General features: G+C 44.5%; 1 protein-coding gene across 5 annotated transcripts in view; it reads left to right on the forward strand.

The window, feature by feature from the left end:
- Positions 1–21,424, forward strand: part of SFXN5 (sideroflexin 5) — a 176,150-nt gene that overhangs the window by 129,937 nt on the left and 24,789 nt on the right. For all 5 annotated transcript variants that reach the window (XM_050943416.1, XM_050943415.1, XM_050943417.1 and 2 more), the window contains one exon: positions 9,454–9,571. In XM_050943416.1, coding sequence (XP_050799373.1) covers positions 9,454–9,571 — 118 coding nt within the window. The remainder of the gene's footprint in view (positions 1–9,453; positions 9,572–21,424) is intronic.

Below are 21,424 nucleotides of genomic sequence, written 5' to 3' on the forward strand. Positions count from 1 at the left end.
TCACTGCAGTTTTGACAAAATGCAAAGAAGGTGCCAATGTGAGATTTCTAAACATAGGTACAGCACTCGACCTAAGGTTTAAGAATCTGAAGTGCTGTCCAAAATCTGAAAGGGACGAGGTGTGGAGCATGCTTTCAGAATAATTAAAAGAGCAACACTCCAATGCGGAAACTGCAAAACCCAAACCACAAGAAAAGAAAATCAATTTTCTGCTGGTGGCATCTGACTCAGATAATGAAAATGAACATGTGTCATTCCACACTTCTTCAGATTGTTATTGAGCAAAACCCATCATCAGCATGGACGCATGTCCCCTGGAATGGTGGTTAAAGCATGAAGAGACATATGAATCTTTAGAACATCCAGCACAGAAATATCTTGCAACGCTGGCTACAGCAGTGCCATGAGAATGCCTGTTCTCGCTTTCAGGTGACATTGTAAACAAGAAGCAGGCAGCATTATCTCCTGAAAATGTAAACAAATTTGTTTGAGCAATTGGCTGAACAAGAAGTAGGAATGAGTGGACTTGCAGGCTCTAAAACTTTACATTGTTTTATTTTTGAATGCAGTTATTTTTGTACATAGTTCTACATTTGTAAGTTCAACTTTCATGATAGAAATTGCACTACAGTACTTGTATTAGGTGAATTGAAAAATACTACTACTTTTGTGTTTTTACAGTGCAGATACTTGTAATAAAAAATAAATATAAAGTGAGCACTGTACATTTTGCATTCTGTATTGTAACTGAAATCAATATATTTGAAAATGTAGCAAACATCCAAAAATATTTAAATAAATGATATTCTATTATTGTTTAACAGTGCGATTAAACCTGCAATTAATTTTTTTAATCGCTTGACAGCCCTAAAATTAAATATTTGGGGACATACATAGGTATCCACTTGGAATTTCAGTTTTATCCAAACTCCTGTCCATGAGAAAATAAGCTATGTTGTTATTTTATCTTTTTATATGGCATGACCAGTGTGCATAGACCTTATAAAGACATGGGATCAAATACTCTGCTGAGTGTAAATTGGTACATCTTCAGATGAGTCTGTAGAACTGCTCCAGTTTACACCAGTTACATTTTTGGCCCAGTGCCTCTACTCCAGAGAGCTTACGCCCTAAATCAGGTATGTCAGACATACAGCCTGGGTGCCAGACCCGGCCTGCTGGATGTATTTACGTGGCCCATATGACATTTGGATTGTGAAGAATCTCAGCTTTCATTTAAAAAAAAAGTAGTTTCTAGCCCTTACAGTTGCCAAAAAACCCACAACCTTTCCAAACCCAAACTGAGCGTACACAATGCTGTGTTTTCTTGCGTATGTGGAGAGCCTGAAACAGTAGCCTAGAGGGCTGAACTCTCTTGCCCTCTGTTGATCCATCCAACCCAGTGTCAGCTCTGTAGCCCATGGTGGCCCACCAGTGTCAACATTAACCATTTCATTGGTGATCACTTCAGTGGATAGAACTGAGAATGGGTTTCAGGTGCAGGGGCCAGTGTGGAAGAAGGCACAAAGATGAGAGGAGAGCAGCGAGGCAGAGGGGCAGGAGGACATGTTGGCAGAGCAGAGAGAGCAAAGGCTGTGAAGTGAGAACAGAGATGTAGGCAGGCGGGAGTCTCGGAGCTGTGCAAGGCCCAAAAGGCAAGGCTGAGAAGCTGGAACTTGATGCAGAAGGTGGGATGAGGCAAGAGGAGGGATTTGAAGAGAGAAGAGGAGTGAGAGGAGAGGAGGATGAGCTTGGCTGCTTCATTCTGAGTGGTCTGGAGGGGCGCAAGCAGAAATTGTGGCGGAAGGCCAGGGAGCATGAAGCTGCAACATATGTTCCTTGGAGTATGTTTATAATAGCACACTGCAGTTTTCAGCAGTGAATCTGATGATATAAAGGTGAAAACAGTCTCCTCACACCCTGTGTTGCCCTGTGAAATTCTATTAGAGCAGTCCCCATCCTTTCCCTACAAGACAAGTTTGCCCATTGCAAAACACACCCCCACTGCTGACACCCTGGGGTCCCCTGGTGGGCAGTCTCAGAGAAATGGACATGGGGTTGGAGACTGAGCTCCCTCCTTGAGGAACAAGTGAAGGCATGTTAGCTGGATGGCATTTCAGTTGCCCGTGCTGTGCCCATTCTGTAGATACCAAGTGAACTCCAGTCTCCAGCACATCTGTCGCCAGCATAAAAATTCCCTTGAAAACATCTGGGAAGTGGGGAAGCTGCAATCACTTTGTTAATTCTGTTCTAGTCAGCAGAATTATTTTCTGTCCAATCCCAGGAGCGCAGTTACACCTTTCAGCAGCATTTCTGGGACAGAGAGGTGGTGTCAAGATTTTAACAGGAACAATGAGGAGTCTAGTGGCACCTTAAAGACTAACAGATTTATTTGAGCATGAGCTTTTCTGGTTAAAAAACATCTGAAGAAGTGGGGTTTTTTACCCAGGAAAGCTTATGCCCAACTAAATCTGTTAGTCTTTAAGGTGCCACCGGACTCCTCCTTGTTTTTGTGAATACAGACTAACGCAGCTACCCCTCTGATACTAAGATTTTAACAGGGACTCACACAACGATTTCTCCCTCCCTCTCCCTTAACCTGTGACACCAGTGTCTTGGGGTTTGTGTGCTGTGTTGGAGAGGAGAACTGGGAATCAATTAATTTGTTTTTCAAGTTAAATGAAAAGAGTTTCTCATAACCAGAGCCGAAGAAGGTGGCAGAACCTTTTGGCAAACAGACTTGTACTAGAGACCCTTGGCTTGAAATCTTTATACTATAGAGTGGATAAGTAGGGCTACTGGTTTGATTTGTTCATGGGGAGGATTCTATTCTATTCTATTCTATTCTATTCTATATAGGTCCTTATACCACACTCATTGCTGGAGAATCTTAGCGCCTTTCAGTAGAGCATTAAGCAATGTGACTGCACATCTGTCACATTTTTTTGTTCTCTCATCCTCTTCACAGTGTGTGTACAGTGGAGTGTTTTCTTTTGGAGGGTTTATACACCCACATGTACGTACGTTATACAACCAAACGTACATATGCTGCTGTGTGTTTATATTAGAGATGACAAGGTCAAAGACGTGTTCCTAGCACTTAGAATGGAAAGTGATGAGGTTCGTGATGGTCCTTAGTTCCTGAGAGAGTTCATTTTGCTGTTTCCGACCGGCCTCTGAGAAACCTGTCTCATGCACAGACAAGCTCTACCTTTATTTCAGAGAGTTCCATTGTGCCAGAGGAGAAAGATCATTGACAACAGTAGGCTGTTTAGGTAACCTCAGCCCAGGCTGTTGAGTGCTTTGAAGATAAGGATTGAGACCTTTAACTTAGTTTGGTAGTGCAGGGAGTGGAGGACAGGTGTGATGTGCTCACGTTGCTCAGGAGATCTGCTGCCGTGTTCTGTACCAGTTGGAGTTTGCTGAGGGCTGAAGGCTTCATGCCCAGATATGTCACCTTGCTGTAGTCCAGAAGGCAAAGGTCATAAAGCTCAAGACACTGGTAATATTGTTTTAATCAAAATATCCTCAGTTCTGCAAGAAAAACAGTTGAGCACCATTTATGCATAGTGTAAAATCGTCTCAAGCCGCTGACTGGGCAAGGCACCAGCAGAGTGCCTTCACAATAATTTATTTTTGGTAGTGTCCAGACCTTTCCAAACACTTTCCAAGATTGGTCCCTGTCCCAAGGAGCTCCCAGTTGAAGGACAGCCAGACACGTAGATAGAGGTGAGGGAAAGAGGGAACAGCAACAGGCAATTTATGTACAAGACAGCTCAGTTCACTGTAGGTTGCCCAGGGTCTTCAAGAGGGACTTACATGCAGGCAGGGTTGAGGCCCTGTAGGTAAGCTCCAGGAGGTCATACCGTGCACAGTGGGCCACTGGGTATGGAACTGGCCAGTGGTCCGATGAGGCTGGTAATGTCGGCAGAGTGCAGGGGCTAAGGTAAACGCGTAGACAGCTTCAAAGTTTTACCGCCCTTAAGATGAGAGTTTCTTCTCTCTCTTAACCACCCTTCTAGCCCAGATTTTAACATGACAGGTCTCCAGGCGTGTGGTGAAATGGCTCAGCTGACAGCATCACAGCCACATGCATCCATGCCATACTGGGGCTCCCACATGTCATAAGTCAAAGCTGTTTTTCCTTTTAAGAGGAAAATCCTGGAGTCCCTGGCTCTCCTCACAGCTGCCTTATCGCAACCGAAGCACAGCATTCTCTTGGGTGACCCTCAACAGAGGGGTAGGGATGGCTTGTAGGGCATCTGGGAGAAGCTTCCCCTGGGAACTGATTTTAAAAATAGAGGCCATCCAGCTGGCAAAATAAATGTGTTCATCAGGTAGATTTTTCTGATCCCTAGGGATAAATTGCTTGTGGCAGGGGTGGATTAGCAGGATCCTGATATGGGACAGTTCCATCAAGGACAGGAAAATCACCCCATACATTCCTTTTTTTTGGAGGTGCAGTTTTAACAAGGGGCTTTGAGTAGCCCTCTCCTGCCTGGGATGTGCCTCAGGATACTCAGAGCTTTGACCCACAAGAAATAAGATTAATGTTCCTGCCCCATTGTAATTCTCAGTCTCGCATAATGTACGTATTAGCTATGATCCTGTTTATATTAAACACGACAGAACCCACAGAATCTGTCAGTCGGGAGATTTCAGTTAACTCCTGTCATATTTAGTTTAGCATCTAACACCTTCTTCTAGGCAAATACAGCTCTGGTTCACTGAACTTGATAACTCCTTTTTAGTACACCAAGTGACTTCCATATGGAATAAATTACAGTACCTCCTGAAAAACACCAGAGGCAGCTGCCAAATTATGCAAAATTTAAATCACTAATGAACAATGTGATGAAAGTTGAATGAAGGTGTATTTACAAGATCTACAACACACTGTGTCTGTGGAGCAGATGTACTGTCTGCGTAAGTTGATACACACACATGTACACACATATATATGTACATATATGTGTGGGATCTTTAAGGTCTTTCTGTTTTAAATACATCTATCTCAGAATAATAATTTATATCTGGGCTCAGTGAGCCTGAAGCTCCTCATGATGTCATTGGCTTGCTTGTATCCGCTGTGCATCAGCAGCAAGATGCCAAAAAAGTAGGCACGAGGGCATTTTGAGGGGGAGTAGACAGACAAAGCTTAAAAAGAGAGGGAGAGAGACAGACAGAAGGAGAAAAGTGGTGGCAGTGGCAGGAGGAGAAATACTTTGCACATACATAGTGTCTTTCATCCAAAGATCAATTTGCAAATGTTAATTGTGCTTCGCAGTCGAGTATGAGGCAAGCAGCGCTGCTATGTGTGCCTCAGAAATAGGATGTAAATATGATCATTTTGCCAGAGCCCAGGCAGAGGAACAGAAAAGGCAAGGCCCACATTTTCAAAGGTGGCTTCTAATTCTAGGTACCTTGTGTTTCGGTTCCCAGGTTTAGGAACGCTGGGTCTGATTCACCATGGAATTGCCTTGAGAATTGTTTGCCCCACTGCAAAGTGGGTATAAAATCCTACTGTTCTGATTTGCTAGTGTTTTGCACTCATTTTCCACTGGTGTAAACGACAGTGCAAGATGCCAGTAGCAATGTATTGGGCTCAATGCATCCAAAGCTGAGCACCCAAAAATTGGAGCAAATCAGAATTAGAGGCCACTTTGGAAAATTTGTGCTGATCTGATCCATTTTGAATCACAGAGGGCTCAAGTGGGATATCCCTATTTGCACTGAGTCGTATCAGACTCCACAAGTAGCCTTGTTGATTTTAATGGAACTACTGATAGTGCAAGGTACTGTTCGTTCTCTGGAAGTATGATCATCGCAATCTGGCCTGAAGCACATCAGGGCTGATCTACACTGAAAAATTACAATGGCTTTGGTACATCTCTCCGGGGTGTAGTTAAAGGCCGATCTAACCCCCGATGTAGATAGAAGAATTCTTCTGTCGATATAGCCAGTGGTGCTGGAGCAACTTTTGTAGTGGGGGTGCTGAAGGCAGAAACCACGTATTTGGGTTATTACTACTTCAAACCAGGGGGTGCAGCAAAACCCCCCCACACCCCTAGTTCCAGCACCTTTGGCCCTAGCTACTGCCTCTTAGGGAGGTGGATTAACTACAGCAGCGGGCTAACCCCTCCTGTTGCTGAAGCATCTATGCTGACGCAGTGCAGCAGTGCCGCTGTATCATTTTAAGTGTAGACATAGCGTACGTCTACACTACCTGCCGGATCGGTGGGTAGTGATCGATCTATCGGGGATCAATTTATCACGTCTAGCGTAGAAGCGATAAATCGATCCCCGATCGCTCTGCCATCGACTCCTGTACTCCACCATGGCGAGAGGCGGAAGCAGAGTCGACGGGCCATAGTCTCAGTGACAGAGCTGTTAATAGGACCAAGGAGTCTTAACTTCCAGTTCTGTACTCTTAACAGCTGAGCAAGGCTCCCAATTTATTTAACGGGAAATAAACTAGTTCACTATTTAACAAAGAGTGAATTTATTCTTTTTGCTACTATGAGATGATTGCTTTGCAAACAGGAGGTTGTGGAACATCTAGCAATTGAAATCAGATATAGATTTTAGTTGTGGGGGAGCCAGTTGTTGGGATATTAGACAGCATTCCAATTCCCTCTCTGCAAAATCCAGAAGACAATATTGAGCTAAATGTTATTTTGAAAACTGATTTGAGGACAAAGATCCTTAGGGCAGAAGAAAAGTGATCCTTCTCCACTAATTATGAATCATTTATCCTGAACTTCACAAATTTTAGAATCCAAGTCCCAATTAAGACATTACACTTCATGTGTTAATTAGTTTTTTTTTCTTTAAATCAGGCCATAACTCTTCTTAATTAGGAGGTTATAGCCATAGTAATTTGAACTGGCCTGAGTTTAAAACACTCCTGGAAGTCGCACCTGGGAGCTGTACCAGTGATCATTTTAAATTGGTTTAGTTTTGACTTGGGTGATTATAAGGACCCCAACCAGGCAATAATTAAAAAGGGGGCAGCTTCCAAATTAAAGCGCCAGGGTGGTGTAAGCAATGATGTCTGGGTTCTAAACTGTGCTCCAGGGAAGCCAGAAAGAGACCAGTCTCTGCAAGTTTCTCAGTAAGGGCTCTAATGGATCATGACATTTTAAGCACAAGTTGAATGCATCAGTTCCAGCAATCTCCTCTCTCCCAGAGAGAGGGGACCAGTTATCCACTTTTCATTGCTGGCAATTCTTGAAGGCTCGTTTTCCTGTAGAATAATCTTAGAATTTTGTTATAATATAATTAAAGGCCTGATCCTGAACCTCTTACGCAAACACAACTCCTGTTGCCTTCAACAGGAATTCTGCCTGAACATAGGCTACGAGGATTGCGCTTAAATCCTTTTCCAGGCTACTGATCACAGAACAGATGAATATGGGATAACACGGACCCAGCTTACAGTGTGCACACTTAATGTAGAGCAGTGTTGTCTCCACTCACCATTAGTGAGGAGTTATGACTCTGGAGGAGAAAGAAGCTATGGTTGATTTACACCAGTTCAGGGTCTGGCCCTATTTTTATTCCCAAGCTTTGCTCAAAGGAAAAATACAAATGCAGCTCTCAGCTGCCACCGTCGGTGAGACTGAGAGCACCTCAGGTGCTCGGCTAGCCACTTCTCTCGATGTAGAGAGCTGCTTCACTTCATGCCGTTTGTGACCTTACAGTGCTGTCTTGTGCACAGTCAGGCTGATCAGAGAGACAAATGGAAAGAAGAAATGTGAAAAGCCCTGAGTGATGATTTAAATGAAGGGTAGGAAAGGCACTCAAGAGAACAGGGTTCTGTTCTCTACACAGCTACTGATCTACTGGGTGTCCTGGGGCAAGTCCCTTCCCTTCTCCAGGCCTTATTTCCCCTCCCATCCTCGGTCTGTCTTGCAGTTCAGATAGTACGCTCTTTGGGGCAGGGTCTGTCTTCACTGCAAAGTTCACTCAGGCTCGTGCTCGGGTCTTGTCCCTAACCCCTGTCCTGTCCACATACAAAGCCCTTTCACCTGAGTTTGGCAGTGCTTCAAACCCAGGCTAGCTGGCCCAGCTGAGTCTGAGAGTTAGAGCCCGAGTTCTGCTTTCATTCATGCTGGTAACCCACCCGCTTTGGAGTGAGGATGCAGGCTTGAGTGCTGATTGTCCTCCGGTGCCTGCCCACAATTACCCCCCCTTGTGCTCAGAAGGACTGACAAGTTCTCCCACAACTCATAGGGAAAGAATTATAGATTGGTTCAGCTTACTGCAGCGCAAAGAACCATGGGTTCTGTCCCCAGAAGTCCTAGTGACACGTACCAGTGAGGATACAGTAACTCAGGTATTATGGCTTGGCAAGGTGGCAGCTCACATCCAGGCTAAGCTAACCTAGGTGCTCAGATGCAGGTGCTGATCACCCGAGTTAATTCTACGGTGAAGGTAGGACGTGGGCTTCTAGCACCTGCTGTAATACAGATAGTCAATAATAGCTTGAGGGTAGGAAAAGCTATGGTATTTGGCCCTCTAAGTTGGTGTATCTTGCACAGAGCAGTAAGAAAAGCAACCAACAAGAGGGTTTACATCAAAGGAGCCCCACCATATTTCAACTTGCACATTTTTTTCAGCTGCTATGTGCATAAGTTACACACTGGTAAGTGTATATAAGGAACTCTCAGTTGGAGTAAGGGGGAGGGACTCATCCTTGTGTTGATTTCCCTTAGCTGGCTACGGGAGAATTCCCTGGTGCAGGCACTGTGTAAGGCAGCTGCAAACACCCCCCTGTGGAGGGCATGCCAAGCTGAGGCTGGGAACGGGGTGGGGGAGGGCATGGTATGGCTGGGGTCATAGCAGATGGCACTATGGCTATTTTGAGAGCTCCAGGTTATGAGTTGCAAGGCTGCATCAACTTACAGAAATTCCTTCAGTTATGGGGCCACAGCAACCCCCTGCTAGCCCAGACAGGGCTACAGCTTTGTGTGCTGGGTCCCCAAGGGGCTCGGTATGCAATTGGATCCAGCGGGTCCAGCCTACACCAGCCTAGGCACATCACCTCTGAGTTCAGCCAGTTCATTTTAATGGAACTACTCAGGCCTGCAGGACTGGTCCCTTGTGTGTGCATAACTCCCTGTGGGGCAGATTATGGTGCTCGTACTCACCAGGAGTAGCATTGTCCTTTGTGAGTGAGTCCCATTGATCTCATTAGGACCACTCCCAGAGCAGGGTACCACTTCACGTGAGTAAGGGCCAGAGACCTGGTCCTTTCTCATGAATGTTTTGCCAGGAAGTCCTGAGCCAGGGAGACGGTCAGATCTCGAGGTGGGATTTGGAGTCAGTCACAGACAGACTGCTCCACCGCTCCTTCTGCAGCACTAACAAAGCAGCAGAGCTTGTTTGGATGATGACACGGGGTAACCTGGTGTGTCTGCCGAACTAACAAAGCCTTGTTCCTCTTTACAGAACGTCTCTCCTGCGATCCCGTCCCCGGATGGTTCTCCCAGTGCAAGGCCTTGTGTGCCTCGCGGCCTTTGGCCTGGCTCTTCCCTTGGCCATCAGTCTCTTTCCACAGATGTCGGAGGTCAGTGCACGTCTAGTCTGTATTACACTGTGCAGCGCAAAGCAGAGGAGTAGTAGCTCCATTGAAGTCACCGCAACGTGGCAGCTTGTTTGCCCCCCCAGCTAATGGTGGTGAGATTTTATCAGGTGATCACAACCGCAGCAGCCAACAGGATCTAAAACCTCACGCAGGCTAAGGCTTTTGGAGAAGCCACCAGCCAGAAGAGTCATTGGGAAGGTTGGTTGTTTCTAGCCTACGCATACAGAGGGCAAGTTGACTTGGCAGTTTAGCGAGAGAGGGCATATGTGCAGGTGTGGGTTTGGTATGTGGAGAACACAGTGAATCACAAAAATGGATTGCTCTGTTGAATGTTTGATTGCTACCAGGCCTTCTTGTTCTTTGGCCGCCAGCTGTTGTCTCCTTGACTTAAATATGTGCTTGGTCTTGTTATCTTTATGGCCTCTGGCGTGCACATCACAGCTTGCTCAGCACATGGCAGTGCTTGCATTGTCAGTAACAATGGCTGGATGCATACAGAGAACCATGTTCATCTTTTATTGTCATGTGGGTTTTCCTTTCCTTTAGCTGGTGATTGGATCATACAACAATACCTGCCCTGGGTGATCAAAAAAAGGGGTTGTGATTTTGTTATATTTATTACAAAGGATTTGATTCCTGAGGTTTGGATCAAATTAAGTGAAGGCTGAAGTTAACCAGTGATGAACTGAGTAGAAAGTCCTATGTTCCATGCAAGAAATATACGGTTTAAATATGACACACGGTACCATTCCTGTTTGGCCTCCCTTCCCCTCCCATCCTTTTTTTCTCCCATAGGAGTTAATTGGTTCACCCACTTCTGTCTTGAGGATTCTCTTAGGCTGTGCAGTAATCAGTTTTAACACATATTAATTGCAGGGAGGAGCAAGGACACAAAACGTTTAAATGAGGCGTTTGAAAAAATGTACTTGGAAAGAATCCTCTCTGCTTGTACTTAAAGGGTAGCAGCTGTAGTCAAGAGTAACGCTTTAAAGACGACATTGTGGCCCTCCATAGTTATTCTCTTTCAGTGATTCTAGGTCAAATGTGCTCCGTTCACAAGTCACACAATGTTTGTGTTTCTACCTGATGGCCCTGACAGCTCACCCTTGGCTCTGAGAGTCAAGCTGGGTTCATTCTCTTTCATTAGCATCCATAGTAAAGATAATGTGGTCAGAACTGAGCTGCCTCTTTTGCTTCTGGTGCATCAGGAAGAACACAGTCCTGCTCACTCTCCCATGTCTGTGTTGTCTCCAGCATATTCATGTAGTGAACATTTGTTTGTGTCTATAAAGCAAGCCTCTGTGACCGAAGACACACAAGGAGCAGATACGTGTTCTTGCAGCTTCTCTGAGTATTCCACCTTCTCCATTTCATCTCTAGATTGTATCTTTAGGGCAGGAACTGCCTTTGCTCTGTGTCTTGTGCAGCACAGTGCACATTGTTGCTGCCTAACAACAAGAATGTGTTAGATTGTGTTAGATTTCATTTTTCAGGCAAAAGCCACACTTCAAAGCCAGTTTGATGTTCTCTTGCTTACGGGGTCACCAAAATGCCAGTCAAAAGAAAATGGGATACTTAACTGTTTTGTAGCGGAAACTATTCAAGTAAAACCAGAACTGGGGTCCAATCACAACTGCCATTGAAATTCCTTGGGCCTAAATTCCTTGGGATAGTCATTAAGGCTTAAATTTTCAAAAATGTCAACTAATTTTGGGTGACTCATTGTTTGGGTCTCCATCTTAAGGCACCTAAGGCCTGATTTCCAGAGGTGATGAGCACCCAATCAAAGCACAGGTATCTAAAGTTTGTTATCCAAAAGTTGAAGCATCCAAAATTATATGCCCTCTGTGAAGGTTTGGGCCTTAAGAAAAGAGAAAAAGGTCTGTGCCTTAGTTTTCCTAACTGAAAAACGAGTCTAACAGTGCTTGCGGACGTCTGTAAGGCACTTTGAGCTCTTTGGGTGCTATTATTGATATTTTGGTCTGACAGATTATATTGATGTTAATGGCTATATCAATCCCAGCTCTGTTTAAATTACAGAGAAAATTAATGTCTATCTTGTATCAAAGACTATTACAATTGCAAACAATGGGGACTTTTAAAATGGTACAAAGATTAATTGAAAGTGACCTTCTAGAAGCAAAAAAAGTGTTATCTACAGTGTAAACATGAATCAGAGCTGATTAGCCACTAAAACAGAGTGATGTGCTCTCTGCCCACACATTGTGTCAGTGAAGGGAAGCCATTACAGCCAGTAGTGTATTGCTCATTATCCACTGGGTTCTCAGCTCTGGTCCTTCAGCTTCAAGAGAATTCAGGTCTTGCTGTGGGAACTTTGAGGTATCAAGCATTTTTATATTCAGTCTTATCAAACTCCCAGTCTTTTACAAAGTGTTTCCTTTTACTGAAGGGTGTGTGTAAATCTCCAGTCCTGCGGAATCTGATTCTGATCTGTTGAATGGCTGATGAGCTTTGGAAACGTTCAGCACCTAGGAAGTGAATGGAGTAGGTCAGTTCTCTAAAACCATAATCTCTTTAGAGCCAGTTCTTCCCAGACTTGGCTAGGGGTCCTGTCACAGCCCATCAATCCTGAGTCTCAATTCAGGATCTGAGCGTGTGATGTGTTTGACTTATGTGTGTGCACTAGTGGCCCAGGAAATCTGCCACACCTGCTTCCTCTCCCGGCTATGCTAGCAGACCTTCCTGCGTGGCTGGATACGAACTCCATGCCCAGTGCTACAAGTATTTGTTTTGTTTGTGGAGGTAGTAGGTTTAAAGCAGCTATAGATCGGACATTAGAGGCAGTCCAGTTGTAACAAGCTATGTCCGTGGAGCAAATGGAGTGTAACCAGAGTATTCTGCTCCAAAGAAGGACCATTTAAAATAACAGTATATTTGCATGTACTACCCTGCTGATGTCGGTGATTAAATCTGATTCACTATTAAGCTCTCTCTCAGCTTAGGAGCTTCAATGGCTTTTTGTTCTCAATTTAGTTTAGTGGACCAAAGTGGGGAGCCTAGTTTGTTTAATGTATTTATTTTGATTGTGTTGAGCTCCCATTGTTTCTTGACAAAACGTACAAGAAACAGTACTGCACAGAGTTAAAGCCCTGTAACGGATTTAAAGGGGTGCCCCAGCAACCTATGCAAAAGCCAGAGACCTTAATAGCAATTCCTATCATCAATCCTCTACTTCCCCATCCTGTCTAACTGCTTGCTCCCCATAGGCCTGAGAAAAATGGTGAGTTTTGCCACATTCTGAAGATTAATGAAGCAGGCCATTTGGCTAGCTTTTTTAAGTTGTAAGATATGATTCTGCTTTCATTTACACCAACATAGCTGCCTCAGAGTCAGTGGAGTTAAAAGCCAGTGTAAGTGAAATCAGAATCTGGCCTTAAAACTGTCTACATAGACATTAGAATAGTAACCCTTGAGTTGATCAACCAAGCTTTGGGAAATTTAGTGCATCAAAATTGTCTTGGACTCATATCTAATCAAGGGCAGAGCCCCAGGTGTGCTCTGATTCACTTCATACTGCAGACCTGTGCTCCAGAAGCTCAATTTTCTTTTCTTTTCTTTTCTTTTTTTTTGCCCTTATGATTGTGAAGATAACCCTGAAAACAGACACAAAGTGTAAACCAATGCAGTGATATCTCCGTGGGTCTGCAGCAAGTCTAAAACATTATGGGAATATGGTGGGAATTATCCCATTAATCTCAAGAGGGTGTTGACTCTGAAACCTAATTGCAGCATTAGGTATTTCACTGCAGATCGCTTTAGCAGAAATACCCAGTTAATATTCTTAGCTCACTGTCTCAAACTGCTTCCCATGACTCTTGCTGCATCTCCTGCCCAGCTGCTGTTACCTACAGCATAATCACTGACTGTCCCTCCAGTGCAGGTATGCGTTGCCTGTACAAACATCTGCAACATATCCAACACTGAAAATGGGAATTGCATAAAATCAATTGAATTCAGCATCCCAATAAGTAAGCCAGGGGCTACCCTACTGAGTTCATTGTTCACGTGCATATTTAATTAACTCAAACCCTACATTTTCTATTGAAAAGAAACTGCTGCACAATTTCCAGTCTGCTGCACCTGCAGAGTCCAGGAATCTTGCTGCCAAACCCAGGTCCAGCATGCTGTGTAGCGCACGGGGCTCTGGTTACAAGGGCTGAAGCATCTCAGTGACAGAGAGACCCAGGCCCCATCACAGGCTCCGTTTAAAGACTTCTAGTAGCTGACTAGATGTAGGACAAACCATCACCAAGAATGAGGCTGATTGCAATTGAAATTCTTTTCTTAAAAATAATCTTCCCTTCGGCTCTCCAGGGCAGGAGGAAAAACATCTAAAATACAAGACTGAGCTATTGTTTTCCAATCTGTTTCAGCCTTCATCTTGTTGGCAGGCTGCATTAGAAAAGCAAAAGGTTAATGAGCCAATGTGCAGTGGGATTATTGCAGTAAAGATGACAGTGAACCAGTAATTACTAATTAGATGCAGTTTAACAGGAGGAACAAGTGAAATCTCCTCTTCACCAACTGTCAATAATTAGCAGATTTGGTGAGGTTGAAATGTGTCCACAGTTAAAAGGCTGATTTTTTAATGAAATGGCACTTGACAAAAAGAGCTGTATGGAGGTCACAGCCATAGCCCTCCAGAAGCATCCTTATATCATACTTAGGAGTGAAATCAGATGCAAAGCAACAGGGGTTCTCCAAGCAACCCTCTCTGCCTTAGGACTGCCTTGCTTGAGGGGATTCTCTACAGTAGTTTTGTCCAACATGGAGAGGAGTGGGGGAAAGGATTTGCCAGCTGCTGGGGGTGGGGAGATGTTCAAGAAGTGAGAAGTATGGTGGTTTGTCTTTAGTCCCAGGCATGAGGGATGATGTCCTTAGATGCTGATCGCTTTAGGCAACATAAAGGCTCATTGGCCAAAACTGACATTTATGGTCAAGGTTGGCCTTGAAAACTGCCCTTCTTGTGACAAGTGCCCTGAGGTTCTGAATGTCCACAAGTGTCACAAGTCACATTTTTTGGTTGCAGGCTCACGACTTTATGGTTTTATTTGGCTTGGGCTTCACTTGAGTTGAAGTAATTTTGACAGATGTGAGGGCTGAACCAACAACCTTTATTATTCATCATATAGCGGTAGAGAAACCTTTTCATTCTGCACAGTGTTAGGATCATGCCCTACCTATTAGCCAGGATGAGCAGGGATGGTATCCCCAGCCTCTGTTGGCCTGAAGCTGGGAATAGGCGACAGGGGATGGATCACTTGGTGATTACCTGTTCTGTTCATTCCTTCTGGGGCACCTGGCATTTTCCACTGTCGGAAGACAGGATACTGAGCTAGATGGACCTTTGCTCTGACTCAGTATGGCTGTTCTTATGAGCTATGGGGAGGATCTTGTTCTCTCATTGGTCCATTCTTTACCTTTTATTTTGGCATCTGGGACTGTTTAATTTAGATGGAAGGATACATCTGCTCTACTGGATCCCACCCCAGTAACCAAAGGAGGGAGCATGGTCTACTGGTAAAAGCATGGGACTGGGAGTCAGGAGACCAGTGTTTTAGTCTCAGCTCTGATTCTCTGTGTGACCCTGAGCAAATCACTTTGTTATCTGTACCTCAGTTTTCCCCATCTGTAAAATGGGACTAATACTGACCTACCTCCCAGGCCTGTTGTGAGGCTTAACTGTCTTTTCACCAGAGCCGCTGGAAGCTCTTTATAGAGTGCTCTAGACTGACAAAGTGCTACTAGTCCCAAATGCTGACATCTTTCACATTTTCAGTCCTTTACTGAGTGGCTAATTGGGTTAATAGGCTCAGAGAGGGTCCCACGGCGCAGTAGAAATACTGAAATATATAACTCAGAAAGAGGATTGCACACTAAAAACTATAGTTTGCTGCACAAGAAAAGTTCCTGTTATTAGCCTGAGGCAGCAAAGTGCATCAGCTCAAAACGGCAGACTAGATCCTCTCTGTCGGAACTGTACAGCCTGCTTTCAGAAAGGTTTTGATCAGCCTTGATTTAAAGCAGAAGGTCTTTTGCCCATTTGTTTCTTTGAGGTTTCAGTTCCCATCCCTTCCTTTCTCCTTCCCATCAACCTTTTCCAAATAAGATGACAGTGCAAGAAGAGATTTGAGAAAACGACTTCCCTCGTTGAGGCAATCTCTCTTCTCTCCAACTCACTTGCTCGCTCTTTCTCATCTCTTGTTTTCTTTTACCTGCACCAGCTGTTCCTCTGTCTGAGGGCAGGGTTCACAGGCCTGGCGTGCGTTTCCTGAGGAGCCAGTTTTCACATTCTGTTTTTCCTTTGGCCTTGCCCTTTGGCCTTCCCTTCACACCTCCACTCCACTCCCCCCTCCCACCTTGACAGCCTGGCATCTGCAGAACACCTTTGCTGCAAAAACAACCAAGGCAAAAAAAAAAAAAAATCACAGTCGCTCGCTTCCTGTAGAGCAGATTCCTCCAACGAGTACACCCTTTCGTTTCCCTCTAATTGTGGTGCTCTCGGAGGCTGCTGTCTGGGAGATCATTAGTGCCGTGCGTTCTGAAGGCATTAAGAAACACCCAGAGCCTTTGTGAGTACTGGAGCATGTAAAAAGCACCAGCAGAGAGCATGATTGTTCAAACTGAAAGGATCTTTTTTTAGTCCTCTAAGGAAATAAGATGAAATGAAATGTTGGCAATAAGAATTAGAAAACATTTTCCATGTCAGTTCTGTGTGTTGCAAATACCCCACAACTGTTCCTCTCCCACCCTTGTGTCCACTCCTACCTTCTCCCCTCCTGTCACGTGGAACTGCCCTGTCTATCCCTACTCTCCCCATCTCCAACAGTGACTCCACTGTCATGCAGGCTGGGAAGAAGCCCTGAGCTGCTACTTTATTCTGAGCTAAGCAGCTGGTGAGCCAAGTGACTGCAGCTATTTGGTCCTTCCTGATTCCAACCTGCCCCCTGCTCCAGTCTGTCCCAGAGATGGCTGCATTTTAACGGGGAAGCTGTGTGCAGAGGGTTTGTAAAGGGAGATGGCATATCATCAGAACAGTAATCTTAGTGAAGGAACCACTGTGGTCATCTAGTTTGAACTCCTGTATAATACAGCCCCTTGGACTTCCCCAAAATAATACCTGTTTGACCTAGAATATATCCTTTTAGAAGAGCATCCAATCTTGATTTAAAAATTGCCAGTGATGGAGAATCCATCACAGCCCTTAGTAAATCGTTCCAGTGCTTAATTCCCCTCACTGTATCATGCCTTCTAGTTATAAAAAGCCCAAGGTACCAATGATCACAATTGTCTGACAGAATCCCTTGGCATTATTTGAAACTCTGTTTTTGAGAACGTAGCTGGGGCGAGAGAGGGGAATACATTGGTGAGGTGTCGGATTGCCTCACTGCACCAGCCCACTCCTCCTCGCCTCAGTTGGACAACATCCACACATTCCAGGTGCCACCTATTGGCAATGATCTCCCAGAAGCAGCATCTGCCTCCACAGCAGACTCCTGGGAGTTTTTCTTGTGGGCAGCCTGTGGAATCTCTTTAGAGCCTTGTTACTATTAAAGGAATGCGGGAAGCCCCATGCTTCCAGCATAAAACTGTGCAGTGTCCTTCTGAGTCATGCTTTAGCAGGAGAGAAACATATATTGCCCCTTCAATATGGAAAGAAACTAAACTTTATAAAATGAAGAGGCCTTAATAGCTACGGAGATGTATCTAGCTATCTATCTAATCCCTCCATCTATCTGTTTTATACTGCTGCGCATCTCTGAGCACCTTCTATGTAAACTCCATAGCAATAGCAAAGTCCCTTGTGAAGTCATGGCCACTTCTCCCTTTGTGGGGTACGTGGTAGGTTGCCAATTTAAATCTAACCCAGACTGATAGCAGATGGAAGATATTTCCTGGTGGCAGCTTGGAGACTTGTGTAAAATGAATTGTATGGTCAGAATCCAGGTTCTAGTGAACAGGCATCTGAGTCATAGTTGGCACCTGAATTGTCATCAGTTGGGGTTGACTTGATTAATGGCTAACCTGCCTTGTTCTCAAGATCTCAGTGACCAGCTTGGGAGAAGCATACCTCCCTTCTGCCCAGGCTGTGCCTGTGCTGCAGAGAAAGAGATGGACATTCTGTCTTCAGAGGTTCCTGTTCCCAACACAAGTCGCTCTTCGGAAGTTACTGAAAATGAGGCAGCAGTTGAACAAGACGGTTTGAGTTAGAAATGTCTCTTTGTACCCAAGTGTAATTACGAGACACACTGGCATTTCTCATCCCTTGAATGTCACAAGTGAGCAATGTTCAGGTTTATTCAGCACCCAGATTTTTGTTCCCATGCCCGTGTCAAAACAACTTTGATATGTGAGTAGGTTGATCTGTGTTTTGAAGTCTGTTTACAATAGTGGCAATTTGTTACCTGACCCAGTCACCACATTTTTGCCCTTTCAATGTGGTGCCTCTTTGAAGCTCGAAAGCTCATCCTTTCCACCAACAGAAGCTGGCCCAATAAAAGATATTACCTCACCCACCTTATCTCTCTGCCTAATACAAGCATGTCACCGTTGCTTCCAAAGAAGCTATTAGGAGATGAGTCTTTCTCCCACTGAAATCAAGTCCAGATGAAGTTAGTGAGAGAAAAGGGTGCTCAGCACCTCACAGGATCAGGCCCTAAACCTGTACCCTTGATTCCTAGAGCAGTAGTTTGAAGAGTTGCCTTGAACTGAACAGTTATTTGTGGACATTTAAGGTGGGTGGGGAGAGAAAGAACCCCTTTGTACTGCAGAAGACTTCAATAGCAATGTCAGAAAGGGATCTGGTTTCATGTTTATATCTCTGTCCCTGGGATACAGGTTCAAGTATGTAAACTATCCATCCTGCAAGCACAAACTCCTGCAGGTGTGTGGGTGCTGGTGGGCATAAAAAACATTCCTGACACCATCTCTTTTAAGGAATCTTCACCTCCTGATACCTGTAAGCCATTAAGAGTCAAAAGAAAGAGCTGACATCCCACAACTCTAGGTAAACAGCTAAACATTAACCCTTAAAGAGGCTTGAAAGCCATACTTAAAAGGCACTTTATGGAAAGAAACCATTTTTCCAGGGCCTGCTAATTGCCTTCTTTCTTCAGGATATTTCTCAACAGTCCCTTACTCAAAGAGATTGCTGCTGTACCCCTCCCCATAAGTGCAGTGGCCACACTCCAAGTGAGGTGTTAAGGATACATGGCTGCTTAGCAAGCAGAACTGTTCCAGATTTGCTTGCCATAAGAAGAATTAGTTAATGTAGAAGTTCCAACTAACAAATCAAATTTCCCAAAGGCCAGCGATTATAGTCACGCCCTTTGGCCTTTCTTATTGTTTGAGATTTGTTTTATGTTCCTGATAGTCCCATTCATTGTCCCATCCAAGAGAAAGAGACACATTGAAAGCCTGAGATTCTCAAGCAGATTGTTTGGCGTCTCAGAAGCTACAGCAGCTTCTCTAAATCCTGTAACATCCATCACACTATCCTAGTATATCATATACCTGCAGAGATTGTATATTCACCCCCAAACAGCCAGGAGTGTTTTCTCCTGCTATGCGATCTGTGCGAGGGATTCTCCTTAAAATGGACTTAATCTGGTTTTATTGCTCATTTTCACCCAAAGAGAAAAATTGCCACTGTCAGAACTATGTGCTGCTGATGCTGAAGATTGAGGGAGAAGGGAGTCTTATGCAGTGTTTTTGTAGCCATGTTGGTCCCAGGATATTAGAAAGACAGGGTGGGTGAGGTAATGCCTTTTATTGGGCCAACCCACACACCTGCAGGAGTTCACGCTTGCAGGATGGATAGTTTACATACTTGAACCTGTGTCCCAGGGACAGAGATAAAAACATGAAACCAGATCCCTTTCTGACATTGTTAGTGAATGAGAATAAAATCCTAATAAGAATACCAGATGTTTTATTCCGATAAGATATTACCTCACCCACCTTGTCTCTCTGGAGAAGGGAGTTGGTATTCACTCTTCCATCTTTCAACACTTCAGAAGACAATGGCACTTGCTTGAAATACTGTGACTTCATTTGTCATCAAGGAAAGCTTCCATTATACTGCTCTAGGTTTGGCTAATATAAAAATACCAGTTTCATTTCTCTAACACTTGTTACTCCACAGCACAGTCACTAATCACATCATTGGTACACAGCCCCCTTTGGAGTGTAATGTAGCCTTGTTTAGCTATGCAGAGCAACACTACGAGAGATGAGGACAGAAAGTCAAGAAACATACTGTGTCCACTTGAAACCACTGGGAATGTGGGAGTTAGGTAAGGAGAATTTGCTCCTTACCAATGTCCTTGTTCCTTCAACAGGGATTCATAGGGAGAAAGTGCCACCTATTGAACCACCAGTGCCACTTTCTGTAGCATCCTGCATGTTCCTTGGCGGTCTCCCATACAAGTGCTGGTCTAGGCTGACCCTGCTTAGCTTGTCTAATCTTGGCGGCCATGTTGAAAAGCTTGTATGCTTTGGACCACGTTTTGACACTCGTGTGTCTGAAGTTAGTGATTTCAATGGAAGTTGTGGGTGATCAGCGCCTCTGAAAATCAGGCCACTTTGATTTTTGGTGCCTAAATGCAGATGTAGATGCCTACTCTGGGCATCCAGATGTGTAAGTATGGGCCTCTATATCTACTGAAAGAGGACAAAAGTCAAACGTATCTGTATGGGCTGGGGCTTGTGTATCCCATTTCAGTAAACAAAGATGGGCTGCTTCGGAACCTAAGTTCTGCTGCTTTGGTTACAGTCTGTCTGTGAACATCCCCAGGTCATCTTCTCGGTAGGCTAGTCCTGATCTTTCCATATCTGCTTTAGCTGGCATGGACCCCACGGCACCAGAATCCAATCTACAGCATAAACTTCCTGATCTCCTGACTAGTGAGTAAGGAATCTCTCCCCCTGCTTGCTATGTTAAATGCCCCCACACAACTAACTTCAGAAGGACTTCCTCTTGTGGGGGAGAGTTCTCAGCCCATTGCAACTGCTGCCTTTAAGGTCATACATGGTTCTGGCTTGGGCCTGCAAACAGCTGTCTCGATGTGCACTTACCTTCTGCTATACATGCCACACACATAATCAGGACTTCCCTACAGAATGAACAAACTTCTTTTTTTGTTCCATGTGAAAGGGCATCAGAAGCCCTGCCCTTGACCAGTCGTGGTTCTGCCCCTTCATCTGGTTCTCCATTGCGTGGGAGGAAATTCCCTGCCTTTGCCTTGAGGTCGCCTGTTTTCTATCTGTGGTGATGAACTCTGTTATTTGATTCAGTCACAAGATTGGGAATTGCCACTACATGAGTGCACGTGTTAACCTCTGAGCTTCTATCCTGCTCACGTCTCATGCGCTAATGGCTGCAGTATCTGCATGCCAAACACACTGCATTGTTGCTCTTCCAAAGGACCATCCTTTCCACTCGCTCCTTAATTTAACGCCACTGTCTTAGGGTCAGAGTGTTGCCAACTCTCACGATTTCACTGCAAGCTTTGCAATATTTGATATTCTTAAAACCCCAGCTCCTGAAGATAAGTGATTAGGTATGAATCTTGGCTTTCGTTAACAAAAAACAAGCTTTTTAGTCCTTATGATTGTGGAGAAAAACTTCAAAACATGTCCTGAATGGCCCTAATGGTTCAGAAACCACTAGGCAAAAAAAAGATTTTTTTTTTTTTAAATCTCATGGTTTTAAGCCAACCTCATGATGTTTTGGAGCCTGGCTAATGATGCTCAAATGCCTGGGGCTGTCAGTACTAAGGCTGACACTGCAAATTTGGAGAAGACTCTTCGCAG

This window comes from Gopherus flavomarginatus, chromosome 3, assembly GCF_025201925.1.
Source record: "Gopherus flavomarginatus isolate rGopFla2 chromosome 3, rGopFla2.mat.asm, whole genome shotgun sequence".
Lineage (NCBI taxonomy): Eukaryota > Metazoa > Chordata > Testudines > Testudinidae > Gopherus > Gopherus flavomarginatus.